General features: G+C 42.2%; 1 protein-coding gene across 4 annotated transcripts in view; it reads left to right on the forward strand.

Annotated features, from left to right (window-relative positions):
• MLXIP (MLX interacting protein) overlaps positions 1 to 15,947 on the forward strand; it is a 46,008-nt gene that overhangs the window by 14,186 nt on the left and 15,875 nt on the right. For all 4 annotated transcript variants that reach the window (XR_002443423.1, XM_021412697.1, XM_021412696.1 and 1 more), the window contains exons 2-9: positions 9,110 to 9,216; positions 9,568 to 9,653; positions 10,440 to 10,529; positions 10,805 to 10,846; positions 12,058 to 12,226; positions 13,187 to 13,276; positions 13,793 to 13,884; positions 14,024 to 14,687. Coding sequence is in view for 3 of the 4 variants with exons in the window: in XM_021412697.1 (XP_021268372.1) it covers positions 9,110 to 9,216; positions 9,568 to 9,653; positions 10,440 to 10,529; positions 10,805 to 10,846; positions 12,058 to 12,226; positions 13,187 to 13,276; positions 13,793 to 13,884; positions 14,024 to 14,687 (1,340 nt within the window). In the remaining variant the exon portion in view is untranslated. The remainder of the gene's footprint in view (positions 1 to 9,109; positions 9,217 to 9,567; positions 9,654 to 10,439; positions 10,530 to 10,804; positions 10,847 to 12,057; positions 12,227 to 13,186; positions 13,277 to 13,792; positions 13,885 to 14,023; positions 14,688 to 15,947) is intronic.

Below are 15,947 nucleotides of genomic sequence, written 5' to 3' on the forward strand. Positions count from 1 at the left end.
CTGTCAGGGAGCTGGGGAAGTTTCCACAGCTTGTTGTCTGCTGGCCTGCAGGTGAAGGCCTGTTCCCTGCCCAGCCCTCCCGAGGCCGTGGGCTTGGTGGTGGGTCCCAGGATCCTGCAGCAGGGCCAAGAGGAGCTGTGGCTCTGCAGGTCCCAGCACTGAGCGCCTCTGGTGTTGGTGGAGTCATTGTGAAAGCATTGGTTTGCACTTAGCTCCAACAAAAGTCTTTTCCTGAGAAGTCTATAAATGGCCTTTTAGAGATGCCTTTTTTTTCCCCCCCAAACTCCTTTTTTTCTCATTCCAGTCTGTTTTATGTTAACTGTAGAAGGAGTTTTCTCCCTACATTATCTTTCTGTGGGATTTTTTTGATCTTTCAGTAGCATTAATAGTAGCACAACTGTGCCTTTGGTCTGCTTTTATCCTTTTGTGTAGCTTCTGCTCTAGCTTTTATGTGAACTTTCAATAAGCTGCATGTGCTCAAGTCTGTAATAACTGAATTTGGTAACAAGTCTGGTGTTGCTTGTGCTGCAGGGAGCTGCTTGCAGACAGATGGTATGAAAGCTTTGTTTTGCAAGGGGAGAGGTGGAGATGGTCTCTTCTTTTTAAAACACTTAGGTCATTTTCAGAATAAGATCCCTGAAGACTAGCAGTGTATTTATAGGCTTGCTATGTTGTGCAGGGAATGTTACATTATCCTCTGTGGCAGAAGTGCTGGTTTCGAGTTTCTCTGCCTGGTAAACAGTTCTCAGTTCCTGTAGGTATGAGAGCTGTGCTGATCCCCTGTGCTGATAGCGTTTGTTTAGGTTTTTTAGGGGATCTGCGTGTGAAAAGTCTTTGAACCACAGTTTAGGTGCTTCAAACAAGGTTCCAGATTATCACACCTTGATCAGTCTATTAATCCAGGCTAAGACCTGAATCGCGAAAGGATCCTGACACATTCGTTCCTAGCTCTGTACAAGGGGGTTCCTGCCAGCAGCTATCCTATTAAGTGGGAAGGAAGGTGCTCTGAGCAGTGCTGGTTCCTGATCATTGTTCTTGACAACAGCTCCTTGTAGTGTAAAGCAAGTATATTGGTCTTGTATGAAGCCCTTTGTTGATATGCTTATCGGTACAACATGCTGCTGATTGTCATAGCAGCTGTTGACAACAGGAAAGCTCCTCTGCCTCCCAGCAGAGATTTTGTAAGGAAAGTTCGTGGTAGAGCAACCTTGTTAGATAGGTACAGGGTGTTTCCTTTGCCTCACCGCGCTTGGTAGTCTTCCTTGAGCAGTAGAGAGCATGAAGAGGAAGGAAACGATGGGAGGAAAAGGGTGTCCTGAGTGCTGTGATTGTTTTCTGATAGGGAAGCATGCATCAAGGAAGCTGGAAAGAAAGCTGTTGGAGAAGGCAGAGCAGCAAAGACAATCTGGCTTCTATCACAGTCCTTGCTGCTGCACATCAGGGTGAAGTCACTGGTGGACCATTGCATGTCAGAGACATGAGGTGATTTAAGGCTGATGGTGTCTTTCTCCTTCCGGGCAAGGAATAGAGTAAATGTTGCTTAAATGGAAGTTCTCAAGCTGATTTCACTAAAATAGTTTTGACAACTTTGTGGAGGATGCTGGGTGCTCATTTTCTGGTCATCCTGGCCCTGGGCACCATGCTGACTGTGTGCAATCCTAGTACCAGTGAGAAAGGCAGCGGGAAAAGAAAAGAGGCTGCATTTGAAGCTGTGCATCTCTAGTTGGTTGCCTTCAATTCTCGGCCTGCAGCTTGCAGGCAGAGAACAGCTGTTGGCATTCTGTGAGCAGGCTTCATGCTTACTGCTTTGAATACAGAGATATCATGCTCATTTTGTTACAAGGATGAGTCATTTAAAACATGAAGCATTAAGCTGCACCACAAAAAAAAAATCAAAAACCCAAACATTAAAAGGAATTTACTTTCCACCCTCTTACCCAGCAATTATTGTAGGCTGCTCTGGTAGCACCTCCTGTTCTTAACGCTGCCCGCTAATTCCAGCTGTGTAACCACGCTTTTTGTTGTTTAACTGCTTGATCTGAACTTTCCCATATTTAAGCCTATGATTTTTGGATGAGAAATTGTTCAAAGAAGTTCAGTCTGTTCCATTAATAAAGCTGAAACAAAATGTATTGCCCATATTAAAATAAAGAAAAAAAGGTTCCAGTCATTTTTGAAAAATGCTCCTACCCGAAGGCATTTTTGGTGAGGATGTTGCCCATGTACCACTTGAGTGCTTTGACCTGTGAAACTGTTTTTAAACGTGGTCAGACTGTAATCTTCTAAGTAGCCAGTAGCTGCTGAGGTGGCAGCTCATTGCCTGGAGAGGACAGAGAAGGGCATCCGAGGGTGCAGCCTGGGGAGCAAAGACTGACACCTCGTGCTGGCCAGAGCAGAGAAGTGGATAATGAAATGCTAATAGGTCTATGCCTTGGTTTCTCAATGCAGGATGAGAATGAAAGCACTGTGGAGAAACCTGTGAGTTACGTTGTTAGCCCTAAATAATAACCTATAAGTTCAAGTATGGGCACTGAGAAGTAAACAGCATTAGGGGCCAGCAATGTAAGTGCTAAACACTTGAGATGTGCTGCGTGCCATCAATTCTGTACGCAGGCAGAGACGCTTAGGATATGGAAAAAATTGCATGTGAGCCTATAATTAAACTTTTTAATCATAAGAAATATATATATATATACGTACAGTATAAATTCAGATGACTTTTGCCTTTTTTAGTGTTTGAATAGGCTACCATAAATATCATTTTATTAAATTATCATTAAGTTCCACATAATAAACACACACTGATGTTCAGTTCCAATAGAGATTTGAAATCCACTGTCTTAAAAAAAAAGAGAATACTTAGAAATTCTGATAATCTTCACTTTGTATGTTATCCACATCTACATCTTTTCTGCCAGGAGAATAAACGACAGATTGTCATTTCATACCAAAATAGGAACTTTGGGTGGCAGTGTTTATTTAAACAAAAATCAGAACAATTTCCTATGGAGTTTATTTTTTTTTTTTAACGTAAGCCTGTATTGCTGCAAAAGTGTTGTCTCTCTCTTAGCTGTAAGATTTTTCACTACTCACTGTGTTTGCAGTGCTTTCTTCCAAGAGAAGGTCTGATATTCTTAACTACAGTTATGTGAGCAACACAGGTGTTGCTGGCAGGCACCAGAAATAGTTCAGAAAAGCCACATTATTTCAGTGTTTATTTGTAGAGGCAGAAAAACCTTTTGCCACAAAGATACAAGATGATCCTATTTTGTCCGAGCTCTACCAAGTGAGAGAACAGTCAGGACTGCTTGATTCTCTTGTCTTCAGTGACCAAACACAAGCTGTGAAGCCCACTTTTCACGAGAGTGTCTGATGGTTCTCTAAAGAAAGTCTTGATATTTAATAGTTAAAGTACACGATGTGCTGAAAAGCTTTGATATTTGTGAAGTAGGTGATCTTTGTAGATGGGCGAACTGAAGTATAGCAAGGATCAAGGAGAGGTTTTGCTCAAGAGTTGTCAGTGATGGATGGTGACAACAGGGTCAGTTTCTTGGTATTTTGACCACAATATCACTGCTGTTATTTATGAAGTTTTTCCTCCTTTTACTGCTGTTCCAGTTCTGTAGTGAGGTGAGACCATATCGGGTGAATGTCTGAGCATTTTTAGAAATATACTTTGATTTTTTTTTTTTTTTTAACTGGAAAACAGAAACTATCTAAATATTTTGAGTCTCTAAATTGGCACTGGCTGAAGGACCCCACAGCCTCCAGGAGACCTGGAGGTCTGTGCTGGCCTTTATTCCCCTTCACCCCACGCTGTCTCAGCATTTCTCCATTGATCCTTCCCAGCTGTCCGCAAGCCTTCCTCTTCCTGTAGCAGCTCTTGCCCATGTTATGTTTGGCTACAACTACAGTGCAAACCCCTTTTCCTTGACTGACATAATGGGTGTAAAAGCTGTCAGCGTAGATACGGCAGCGCTCGCAAAACGTGGGACTCTCAGCACTGCTCCTGCCGAGGACTCTGCAAAGTGGGCATGGAGCAGACCCCACGGGGCAGTGCTTGAGACCCAGGAGTGCTGAGCTGTCTGCTCCATCTCCAACAAAGCTGTGCTCCTTGTCAGAGCCCTGACCCCGTGAGCCTTTCTTTAGGCAAATTAACTTTAGCTTTCCAACTTAAAATGTTACGTTTTTAAGATAAATAAATGAAGGTTTATCGTGTGTTCGTCCAGGAATGTTTGCTCCTGTAGTGTGACTGATCTCTTACTTTCCTGTTCCTTTTCAGGAGGTGCATCCCCGGGTGAAAGCGGTCTAGATAACGTGTCCTTGGCAGGTGTTGCAATTCCAGTTAATCACTTTTTTTTTTAACACTTCTATCGTGAAAGCGATATCTTTAGAGAGAAAGTATTTGTCCTTCTTGGTTTCTTCGTCTGAAGTATTATTTTTAAATGGAGAAGAATTAACCTGTGGGAGTGTTTGGTTGATTTAGAATGTTTGATGCAACTTCAGCACAAAGCTCCCATTTGTGGAGTGTGGGCAACAAGGAAGCCCTCCACTGCCTGGAATCTGCTACTGCACGAGGATTCCAGGTAGGGAGGATGAACCTGGTAACCTCAAGAAAACGAGCGACTGTAATGCTTGCTTGGCTGGGATTAGTGTCCTGAGGCTGCAGCTGGGATTAACTTTGCAGATATAAACTCTAGGATGTGAAAGTGTGGCCTCCTTGCAAGTCCTGCAGACTTGCTCAATGTAGGAAAGTTTGTGTTTCACTTGCCTGCTTCTCTGGTCCAGCACACAATGCATATAATCTGATTCTCTGAATGAACCTTTGTTTGGGAAAATATTGTTAGTTTTGGCCCTTGGAGAGCTGAGCTGACAGGTCCAACTCCCCAGCAAAACAGACTGGAGATTAAAAAAGAAACTAAAACTATTCCTGCAAAAAAAAAAAAAAAAAAGAATAAAAAATGCTGGGGAGTAGCCCAGCAGTTCCTTTTCTGTGTTGCTGGGCAAGCTAATCTATTCAGCTACTGTAATATCGAATCAGATTTTTTTTTATATTGATTAAATTAGGACTGTCTACTATCACCTGCTATAAAAAGAAAATATAGTCTACCTCAAAAGGTTGAATGGCCGCATATGGGAGGGAACTGGAAAACAAATGCAGAGGAAGGAAGTTTTAGGACAGGAGTTAACAGGGCAAAAAAGAGGTATTCTAGCACAAAGTCAGTGGGAATCTGTTACCTGAACAGGAAAGCAAAGTGCACTTCTGTAGCTTGTTCCTGTAACTGAATGGACGAAATTCATGTATGGAAAAAAAAATAAATCAGTTTGCTTCCAACTCTATTACACAAGATACCTATGGTCTGTATGAGAAGCTATTCCTGCAACTCTGTGGTGGCTGCATGTCAGGCTACCTTTGCTGTGTTTGCAGAGAATATATATTTGGGCAGCAGGGTCAGGCCTGTGGAATCTGAGCCTGACGCTCTGAGGTTTATGTTTGAATTCCGCTTAGGACAGATCTAGGCCAGGTGCTGCTATGTGAGTGCAGAACTGAAAAATAACTTCTGTGCTAGACTCAACTCTAGCAACAGGTTTTCCTTGTCCCTAAATACCAAAACAAGTGGAAGAGGGTGGGAATGACGCTTTCACCTGCAGAGCGTAGCAGTCTGTCAAAGAATCTGTCCCACTTCTAACTCTGCCGTTCACGTGCTTTGTAGCTGTGAGCATTCAGTCCTACTGTTTGTTTCCTTATTTTCAAGCAAGAGATCATGCAGTGCCTTTCTTCTCTCACAGGGTATTTTTAAGACCTCTTGTGCAGTTTTTAGCTCACTACAATTGCAAGATAGCTTGCCAGCTGGAACTCCTTGGTCAGCAGCATTTGTGTGTCATGGTGCAGAGTATGAACTTAGTTTTTCTCTGAACGGGGGAAGGGGATTTTTCAAATGGGTTTTTAAGGCAAAGTTTTCCCTAGTGACTTCTAAGGGAGGGAGGAAGAAAAGTTTGAAACATAGTGACATGCCACTGTTCTGATGGTTTAGAGGTAGATTAAAACCAGGGAACTGCAGATTGAATCAGAAGCAGCTGAAAAGGTTCTGCTATACTATCCTATATAGTTTCAATTTAATCAGCGCTTATGCAAGGCATCTATTAATTGGAGGCTAAATAAGCTGTCCAGGGCAACCCCCAGCAAATGAGTTCTTCTCTGTCTCTTCAGTCCTCTTTGTAGAAACCAATGTTTCTTGAAATAATAATTTTCTAGTTAATACTGGGGGAAAAAAAACACAACGACCCGATCTCCTCTGGTTTTGTATAAGGAAGTCACGTATTCCTCCAGCGTTGCTTGTGTGAGCCAGCACATCCTGTGTGCTGCTGGCACACAGTCCTTTTCTGTCCAAATGCGGAGGGCGGTGGTGTCACATGGCTTTATGTTGTCCAAAGTCCATCTTAAAACTCTCTGGTTTCAGGGAGGAGAACAGGGGATTCTTCTGTTGTAAGTTGTTTTACGGTGTCAGAGCCTGATCGTGTTTCTACTGATGTCACCAGGAGTTTTTCCATTGCCTTTAGAGGAGCTGGATTGAATGGTTTATCAGTATTTTAATTACAAAGGGCTACTGGCTTAATTCTGAAGTCATCCTAACAGCTTTGAATGGCATCTCATGTACCCTGTACCTCTTAAGGAAGGAGGTTACCCATTTGTATTGTCCCTGCTGGGTCAAAAGCATCACTAAAGTGTCCTGTAAGATCACTCATTAACCGATCTTTTAGATAATATTTGTTAGCTGTACACTTAAAATTATGTTCTTTGCTAATCATCAGCAGAAGACATCCCTTTAACGTACAGTCAGGGAAAAAGCCTCCACAAGTACTGCTTGCCTGGGTATGCCAGAAATGCTTCATTCTGGATTTTATTAATTTAAACCAAAATGCTGAGATTCTTAGAGGTAGAGCTTTGACTAAAAATAGATATTGCGAGGGGAGAAGTCTGGTTTGTAGAGCATTAGAACATGCACCTTCTCCCTAGTTACTTTCTAATTTATTGTAGAAAAAGTTAAAAGTCAAATGCATTTGTGTTTAAGGGAATCGGGTCATGCTCTCATAATGAATGCTCTTGCCAATGGCTGAATGTAGCTGTCGCAGCCTGTGCCTTCCCAGGGATGCTTCCCTCCTTCGCAACCAGCACTTCTGGGGAGCTGCAGCAGCTGTTGTAGGAAGGATGAGGATTGGGAAAGCTAATGTTGCTCACAGGTATGTTGGGACTGTCCAGCTGGTCAGCAAGCCGTTCTGTATTCTTTGTAGGAGCTGTGGTGGGCTGAGCAGCCAGGGGGAGCTGGCAGCGGCAGCAGGTAGTGGATATCTGGGTAGATGATTTTTTGTTTGTTTGTTTCGTTTTGTTTTGCTTCTTTAAAATCTGAAGGTGGGTTTCAGTTATGCTGCTGCTCTCAGTCACAGTGTTGTTCAAAGTAATTGGCTTTCCATTGACCTTGGCATTTGGAGTAGTATCTAAGTATTGTTGTCAGCTTCATGCTGTTTTCTCTCGTTAAGGGTAGAGGCGTTTCACTTATGACCTCAAGCTGGGTTTGTACTTTGCTCCCATGGGAACTAAAAATAATAATTATTTTGAGAATAGGTTCTTAATCGCTTCCTTCTTTTGATGCTCTATTTTTTGTTTAGTATTTTGGAAGAATGTAATAGAAAACATTTTAAGCTATTTGTGTTTTAATTCCAGTTTTAATTGGCTCTGTGAAAATGCAAAGAGTATACAGGAGATCATTACAGCTCCTTTCAGGGATTTTTATTTTTTTATTATTCTAAAGAAAAGCATTTGTTCTTGTTACGCTGAATGAATGTTATTAGTTTTGTTGTTTTGGCAAACTGTCCAGTCACATGCAGCAACTGAGATGAACATTAAGTTGACAGACTTCTTAGTCAAAGGTGTGTGGGCACTTTGTCAGCGTTAGTGATGTGTCAGCGTGTTAATGACTTCTTTCCGAACTGTAAATGTGCACATGAGAAATGGAGAAGCCGTGTCTTAACCTGGGTTTGACAGGAATGGTAAGCCAAGAATCTCAGAGCTGGTTGTGCAGGGAGCACTGGGAAGGTGGTGAGATGGCTTGCAGAGATGGGGGGAATTTCACCAAAAAGAGGAACAACAGACTGGCGGAAAGCTTGAAAACAGAGTGAGATGATGTGGACAGGGTTCTGAAATGAATGGTTCCACTGTCAGCCCCAAACTCACAGGTCACAAAAAATGAGAGGGGGAACCTGGGAGAGGGGCAACACATGTACGTCAGTTTCTGTTTTGAAGTGTACTATGTGAGGAGTGTATCCTACTTCCTCTGATCTGTCAGTAACGTGGATTAATGATTCACGAAGGTGTTGTAAGGGCTGGGAAGTTGGTGTTTGTAGTGCTTATATGTTGCTTCTTCCCTTTTCCTCTCCCCCAGCCCCAAGGTTATTCATACATCAGCTGTTTCTCTTTCCAGCCTTCCCTTTCCTGGGAGAAATATTGCCTTTTCTAGGCTGATGGTAAATCTGTGTGCCAGCTTGCTCAGCTGTGTTTATCAGCATTGTAGAGGTGGTGGGTGGTGGTTTCTCTTGGGCCGGAACTGGTATTTCATTCATTCTTTCCAATATTACTATTCCAGAAAATCAGATGGAACTGCAGGAATGAACTTGTGTTGACTTCATCCAGCTCCTTGGCAAAATCCAAGCCAGATAAAACTATAATACAGCCAAACCTGCAAGGTTTTGGGCTTAATTTTAAGCACTCTTGTTCTCAGTTAATGGAACTCATAGGCTGAAATTTGAGAAGACTGAATACTAGCAAGAAGAAAAATGTGTAGGGGTAAAATGAGTTGCAATCCTGAAATGCTTGCAAAACCTGTTGTGACAGTTGTTAGCAGGCAGATAAGAATATGAAGAAGTCTTGAAAACTGGTCTCTGGCACTTAGAGCAGTAAACATTGGACAGCGTATGGCAAAAATTGTCACAAGCCAAGCATGGTTGCTTGTGTGTCTTCCTGTTGGCAATTTTAGGAGGACACTTTGTCTTGATAGGAGCAGCAAGAGAAAAATTGAAATCAGAATGATTTTTGCTTTCTGTTTTGTTTTAGTGGGAAGCTAGTGTCTCCAAAATGGAAAAATTTTAAAGGCTTGAAACTTCAGTGGAGAGATAAAATCCGTCTCAATAACGCCATCTGGAGGGCATGGTACATGCAATGTAAGTATTAAATTGGGCTGTGCCAGTTGCTATAAAATATTTTCTGAGAGAGATATGCAAGAAGCGAGAGAGAACTGAGATTACTGCTTAATGAAAAGCTCAGAAATCTGCTAGAGGCTGCGATGTGTGGATGGCTGTCATGGCTGCGTCTTTGGATCGGTGCTCTTAAAGATTTTCGTGCAGAGGCTGTACTGAGTAGACCAGCACTGCCGGAAATTTCTTCATTTCCTGTTGGTTGTCTGGGGGGGAACCCTGGCAATATTTTTTTTTTCCACATGTTTCTGTTGTGGTGACAGGGCTCCCTGTAGAGCCCACCCTTCCTGAGCACTCGAATTTTCATTTCTGTTTCAGACCTCGAGAAGCGCAAGAATCCTGTGTGCCATTTTGTGACTCCCTTGGATGGCTCTGTTGATGTAGATGAACATCGTCGGCCAGAGGTGTGTATCACCTGAGGAAAGGACTAATGAGCTCTAGAGATTATATTGTGTTTCCTAGTCCATTAGATAGGAAAGCAGCTTGGTAATTCCATGCTCCATTGTCTTCATTTATTTAGAAGCAACCATTAATGTGAAGAAAGTGTATTGCTGTACCCACGTTTCATAGTTTTATCCTGTTGAGGTGATCAAGGAACAGCCAAAAGTCTGTGTTATGACTGTGTTCTAGTTTGGTGAAGTGCAGTTTGAATGGTTAAGATTTTGACAGCCGCTGCTCTCTTCTGGCTGTTCAGTGATGGCTGGTTTTGGAACGGATTTATGTGACCCTATGAGAGTTTTCTGTATCTTCAATTGATGAAGTGTGATTTCAAGACAAGAGAAAACTTGTTTTAATCTGTCCAGGTAACTTCACAAAAAGAGTGAATGTGAGTTTGTGTACTTCCACTGTCATGCTTCTGCACAAAATGGAAACAAACAGCTGCCCCCTGGCTCCTTGCAGAAGATCAGTGGGGCTGCTGATGCGGCAATATGTGTAGCTTTCTGTACTGCAAAACTCTAGTATAATTTACAAATGCTGTACCCTTCTCTTGTTTACTGTGAGGAAGATGAAACTAGAATTGCCAGATTTACTCTGGGACGGCTGGTCTGCTGATACATGAGGTCAAACAGAATTAACGTGATTTCTTTTGTGTTTTTTCTTCCCGAATATTTGCTTGGAAACTAATTAAACATTCAACCGTTACTTGATTCTGTGTAATTCATGGTATGTGTTTGTATCTATGCTCTCAGGCCATTGCAACAGAAGGAAAGTACTGGAAACGACGGATTGAAATAGTCATCAGGGAATACCACAAGTGGAGAACATACTTCAAGAAAAGGGTCTGTTCGTTTGTACAGTTAATGTAGTGTAGTTAACCATTATGTTTTTGCTTTTTGAGTTTTGATGTCACTTTTGCTAGCATGCAGTAATACTTTAAGCTAATACTTTAGGGTAATATTAAGGTGTACTCTACTGAATAGTCCCACTAAATAAAAAATGATTGTGCAGTGACTAATTGTGCATGACTGGGTATAGCAAGTTTTGCAGTCGAATCTTCTACTAGTACATGGAGGATATATCCTGACTTTAAGATCTATTTTTTCTCCTTGTGCAGTTACAGAAACATAAAGATGAAGATCTGTCAAGTTTGGTCAGGGTAAGTGATACCAGAGAAAAGTGGCTGCACTTATGCTTGTAGAAGCTGCAATAAGTAACAAAGCTGTAACATGCGGTAGCTTGCATTGATTAAAATCTAAAGACAAGCATCTTGCTGAAGTCTTAATTAAGGTTAGACAGCTTAATGCTTCTACACCATAAAGAGCAATGTAAGATTTCTGGTTTAAATTGGATGGAGGAGAGGTTGAATCTAAAGTGTTGTGACAGAACAAATGAGAAGTAGTTTTGGATGTGCAGAGAGATCAATCTCTTTGAGAACTGACACGCTATTTCATCTTGTTACTGAGTCATAACTGGCACTACTGCCTTGCTTGTGTAACTGGATACGTGAGGATGTGTGCAGTACATGTTGCGGATCTTCCTGCTGTCACAACACTGGCAAATAACATGGCAGGATCTTCAAAACGGCAAACTGTACTGTAAATTAGCATAAAAACAACATTTTTATATAGCCATCAAATCTGCTTTAGGCATATAAAATGATCAGAAGTATTATTCTGTTTTTTTTTTCTTTTCTTTTTGGAGTTGATCATAAATCTGGATCTGTCCCAGCTTCACAAAACTCTCAGGTGTTTTGGCAATGATCTCCAATGGTATTTTGGCATAGTTAGTGCTGCATGCTGACTCAGCCACAAGAAGCTGACTGTGTGCTTTTAGTCTGCAGCAAAAAAAGTTGGCCTTAGTCTGTAGTGAAGGAAGAGTAAGCAGAGTCACGTTATATTGTATTTTTCGCTGGGTAAAAATGCCCACAAGTTTATAAAGGTACTTTGCATGAAGGTAGATTCAGTAAATTACAGAGATTCAGGTATCCTTCAAGATAGGAGCTGTTTGCTTTGAGTTTTTGCTCTGTGTGTTATTTTTAAATCTTCAGGCAAGGCGTAGATGCAAATGTATACATATGGTCAATGAAATTTGAAAATATTGCTGCAGTTATTTTGTCTTATGTATTACTAGTCAGCATCTATTTCTTGGGCAAAAATCTCTCCCTCACTGGCTAGCACATGGGCTAACTTCTACAGAAGTTTTTGTTGTTCAAATCTGTGAGCTGAAGTTGTATTAGAAGTACACTGATCTGTTTCAGTCCATGTGAATGGCTCTTAGAAATTTGAAAAGTGAAGATTGTTCTTATATTTCTGCAACTGAATGTTTTAGCATTGTCTAGGCATCCTGACTTTTCTTTTCCTCTGGCAGGATGACGATGTGGTTCTCTGGCAAAAAAGAAGATATGGCAGAGAAACCCCTGTCCCTATGGAGGAAGGCCTCTTCGATACAGATATGCTTATGTCTGAGTTCTCCGACACCCTGTTCTCCACACTGTCTTCGCATCAATTGGTCTCCTGGCCAAATCCCAGAGAGATAGGTATTTGTTGGCTGTTAGCTGTGTTGATTTTGCAGTTGGAACCTCTAGGAGAAATCTTGTTTGTTGCTTTTCTAAGTCTTGCTTAAGAAATTTTATCTTACTTTGATGACAGATCAAAATAACTCAGAGAACGTCGTTATTGAATAGTTTGTAGGTTATCGAATCCCAGTTAACCATCCAAATTTCATTTCTGTCTTAGCATTTTTTTTCACTTTTCCTAGTGTTGCTCTCTAATGTTGCTCTGAATAAATCTGTAAGGAGCAATATTTAGTTTCTTTGATGGTTAAGGCACTGTTATTTATTTTAAAGCAGTTGTATGTAATTTTAAGGGAATACTTTTTTTTCTTCTAGCTTCCAAATCTTTTGGTATGTCATTTAGAAAAAGTGAGAGTCACATCTCCTGTAAAAATAATCCCAAGAGCAGTGCATTTCTGTTGACCTCTTGCTGTCTGAAGGCTCTGAATCACTAATAAGGCAGCAAATGTCCATGGTGCGTTGTCCTTGCTGTGTGGGTGTTTGAGGTGTCTGAGCAACTCCAGAGCCACTGCAGTTTACATGAAGTGTACTTTAAGCAAAATGGATAATGACTTGTTTTAAGATGTTGCTGTTCAGGTTGTGATTCCCAGAAAGTTCATGTGTTGTGCAGCAGGGGCAGGACAGGAGGTTTGGGAGCAACAAACCTGTGAGGTGTCCATGCTAGCCAGTCCTCAGCCGTTAGTGAGAACTTGAGTTTCACCTCTCCTTTTTACTAGTTGAAAGTTTAATTCCCAGATAGTCTGATATCAGAGCTGTGCAGTAGCTTTGAAAAAAGGCAGATGCTTGATTTGTTTCAGCAGTGTTTTTTTCTGTAAAAATCCTGACCAAGTCTGGCTGTGGAGTGTGTTCTAGCCAACTGCCATATTCCTGTTGTGTGAGTTACTGTTCAAGTGATACAAAGCTGATCTCTCTTGAATTTTCCAGCGCACTTAGGAAATGCTGACATGATTCAACCAGGGCTTATTCCTCTCCAGCCAAATTTTGATTTCATGGACACTTTTGAGCCGTTTCAGGGTAAGAATTGAATATATGGTCAATTAATTTCTTAAAAATTGCAGTGATTTAACAAGTAGTGTTGAACTAGTGTTAAACAGAAGATTAAATGTTGCAGATATCTACATTCTTTAGAAAGAAGAGATTTAAGTGAAAGGTAAACAAAACATGGAAGTCAAAAGTGACATCTGTTTGCTGGGCCTCTGTTCAGTCTACATCATATCACTGAGTTTTGTGGGACTGCACTGAGAATCAGCTCTTAAGTATCTGCATATAGGTGAACTTTGAACAGTATGTTGATTTTTTTTTTTTTGCCTTATCCTCAACTTGCAGGAAAAGTGAGGTCTGCCCTGAAGAGATCAGTTCTTCCAGAAGACAGCAATGTATTGCTCAGTTAGCTGTATAAAGTAAAAATCTCATGGTTTCATTCCTTGCTAAATAATATTGCTATTCCTGGGAATTCTAATATTTCATGGTACGGTGCTGTACCATGAATATTGGAAGTAGAAAAGTAATAGGTGACTTCTTGTATTTCAGAGTTATTCACATCTAGTCGTTCCAGTACTTATTTCCCTTCTGTGTCTGCTGCCAGCTCAGCTACAACAGACAGCAGCAGTCATTCTTCTCAGGTAAGGGAGAACCTCAGTGTTTAAAACAGCCTCATTGCAGACATGTATGGCTTAAACATGAGCCATGTCCTTCTCAAAAAGATTTTTAGCTTGGGGGAGGTCACATCTAAATCTGCAAATTTTTTTTCTTTTCTGTCAGACTCCTGTCCTGTCATCAGGTTCACTGCCCAACACACTTCCATCTGGGAACATCAGCGATGGACTGATTGCTTCCTCAGTACCTTCTCCTGTCATTCCTGATGTTGGCACTGACCAGTGTTCCAGCATTAGAAGTGGGGGATCTTTCATCCAGCCAGCAGACTTTGCTCCTGACTCGTCTCTGAGTGGGCCACAGACTTTCTTGCCTGTGTTTCAGACACCTTTGCCACTGCTTCAACCTGCGACACAGCAGCACCAGTCCCCGTTGCCAGCAGTGCCTCTGAATACTGGCTTAAGCTCTCCACCATCTGCTTTTGCAGCGCCAGAAACCCAGAAGTTTGGCTTCTGTGAATCTACAGTTATCACTCACACAGCTTCTGCAACACTGACGCACAATGCCCCTGCCACCACCTTCAGCCAGAGCCAGAACCTTGTCCTGGCAACACAGCAGCCAGGAGCAGGAGTGCCTTGTAACCTGACTTTCCAAACTACTGTCCTGCAGGGACAGCCCCGACCCCAGCTGCAGTCCCAGCTGACATTTGCACTCCCCAAAGCTGTTCCCCTGGCCAGTGCTGGGACAAGGCCCAAAAAGTCACAAAAAATAGTGCCTGCTCCGAAGCCTGAAACAGTGTCCTTAGTGTTAAAGAATGCCTTCGTCACCCCAGGTGAGAAAAAACGGTGGGTGATGTTCTTTTTTGAGTGGAACAAGCAGGAGGGGTAGACCTTCTTGTTTTTCTTGGTTTACGTAATGAGTAAAAATACAGCTTCCTGAGAGTGTCCAAGGGATTCTCCAAACTACTGGCGCGTGGCTATACTACAGTGGGATGCTTGGGACTGGGAGAATTGGAAGCAGTTTTGTTGTGTGTACAGGCCCAACATGGAAAAAGGGTCATGTTTTCAGCCCCAGGATTATGCCTCCTTTAAAAATTTCAGCTGGGTTGTGTAGGTGCATCATCACATGGTTTGACCAGAGCTCTGCATAACTCCTATGCTACTGAAACCTTGTTTTTGATGTTTAGTGCTGTTCTGATTAGTTCTCCTTCAAAACATTCGGCCATATAGTGGTGTGGCAGGGAGACTGTGTGAGATGGGGAATGGCAGGTCTGTCCCTGTCACTGACTCAGCTGGTTGCCCTGGACAGGTTACTGTGCCTGTTTGTGTGCCATCATGCCCTGTAACACTAGGGTGCTGATATATGCACTTCAGTAACTCTTTGGATGTATTCTGATGCCCGTTTCAGCCTGCCTGAGGCAGAGTACAGTGTTGGCTAGGGAGCAGTTGTTGAAGTGGACCACAGCATTGATTCAGATGGAAGCATGGACATGTGCCCATTCGCAAATCGTCAGTGCTTAGCAGGACTGGAGAGAGGAGAACCAGTTCACACTGGGTGTGATTTGGAGACATTAGCATTTCACCAGGCCGTGAATAGCATGTGTGAGCAGAGAAAGTTTTGCTTGTGGTTCTTCCTGTGGGAAAGTTCAAGACTAGAGCAGGACAGGGAGCAAACTTTGTCTTGGAATTACTGCACTCTGTTTTCAAACTTGTGCTGGCTGGGGTCCAAGTGACCTCAGCCACCTGAAATGTGCAACAACAATCCAAGAAAAACCCTCCTGTGAGGAGTATCCTTAAATAGGCTTTACTAAGGAGTAGGTACGTCAGCCAGGGCTTGGCACTGAGCAGGTGTTCCTGGCAACATTTCTGTCTGTAGTGCTTATAAAGCACAAGTCCATGTATTTACAGCAGCCAAGATGTTACTTACCTACTAAAGCATTGTAAGCAACTCTAGCTGTCAGAAAGAATTTGTTCCCAGTATACCCAGTGCAGCTGGGTTCCTCACCCCTTGTATGCTTTCCCAATACTTTTTCAGTTTCTTCTGGACCATCACAATGAACGGTTTGGTTTCTTTTGTAGATTTAAAGCTACTG

The sequence above is a fragment of the Numida meleagris genome, chromosome 14 (genome assembly GCF_002078875.1).
Source record: "Numida meleagris isolate 19003 breed g44 Domestic line chromosome 14, NumMel1.0, whole genome shotgun sequence".
In the NCBI taxonomy this organism is placed as follows: domain Eukaryota; kingdom Metazoa; phylum Chordata; class Aves; order Galliformes; family Numididae; genus Numida; species Numida meleagris.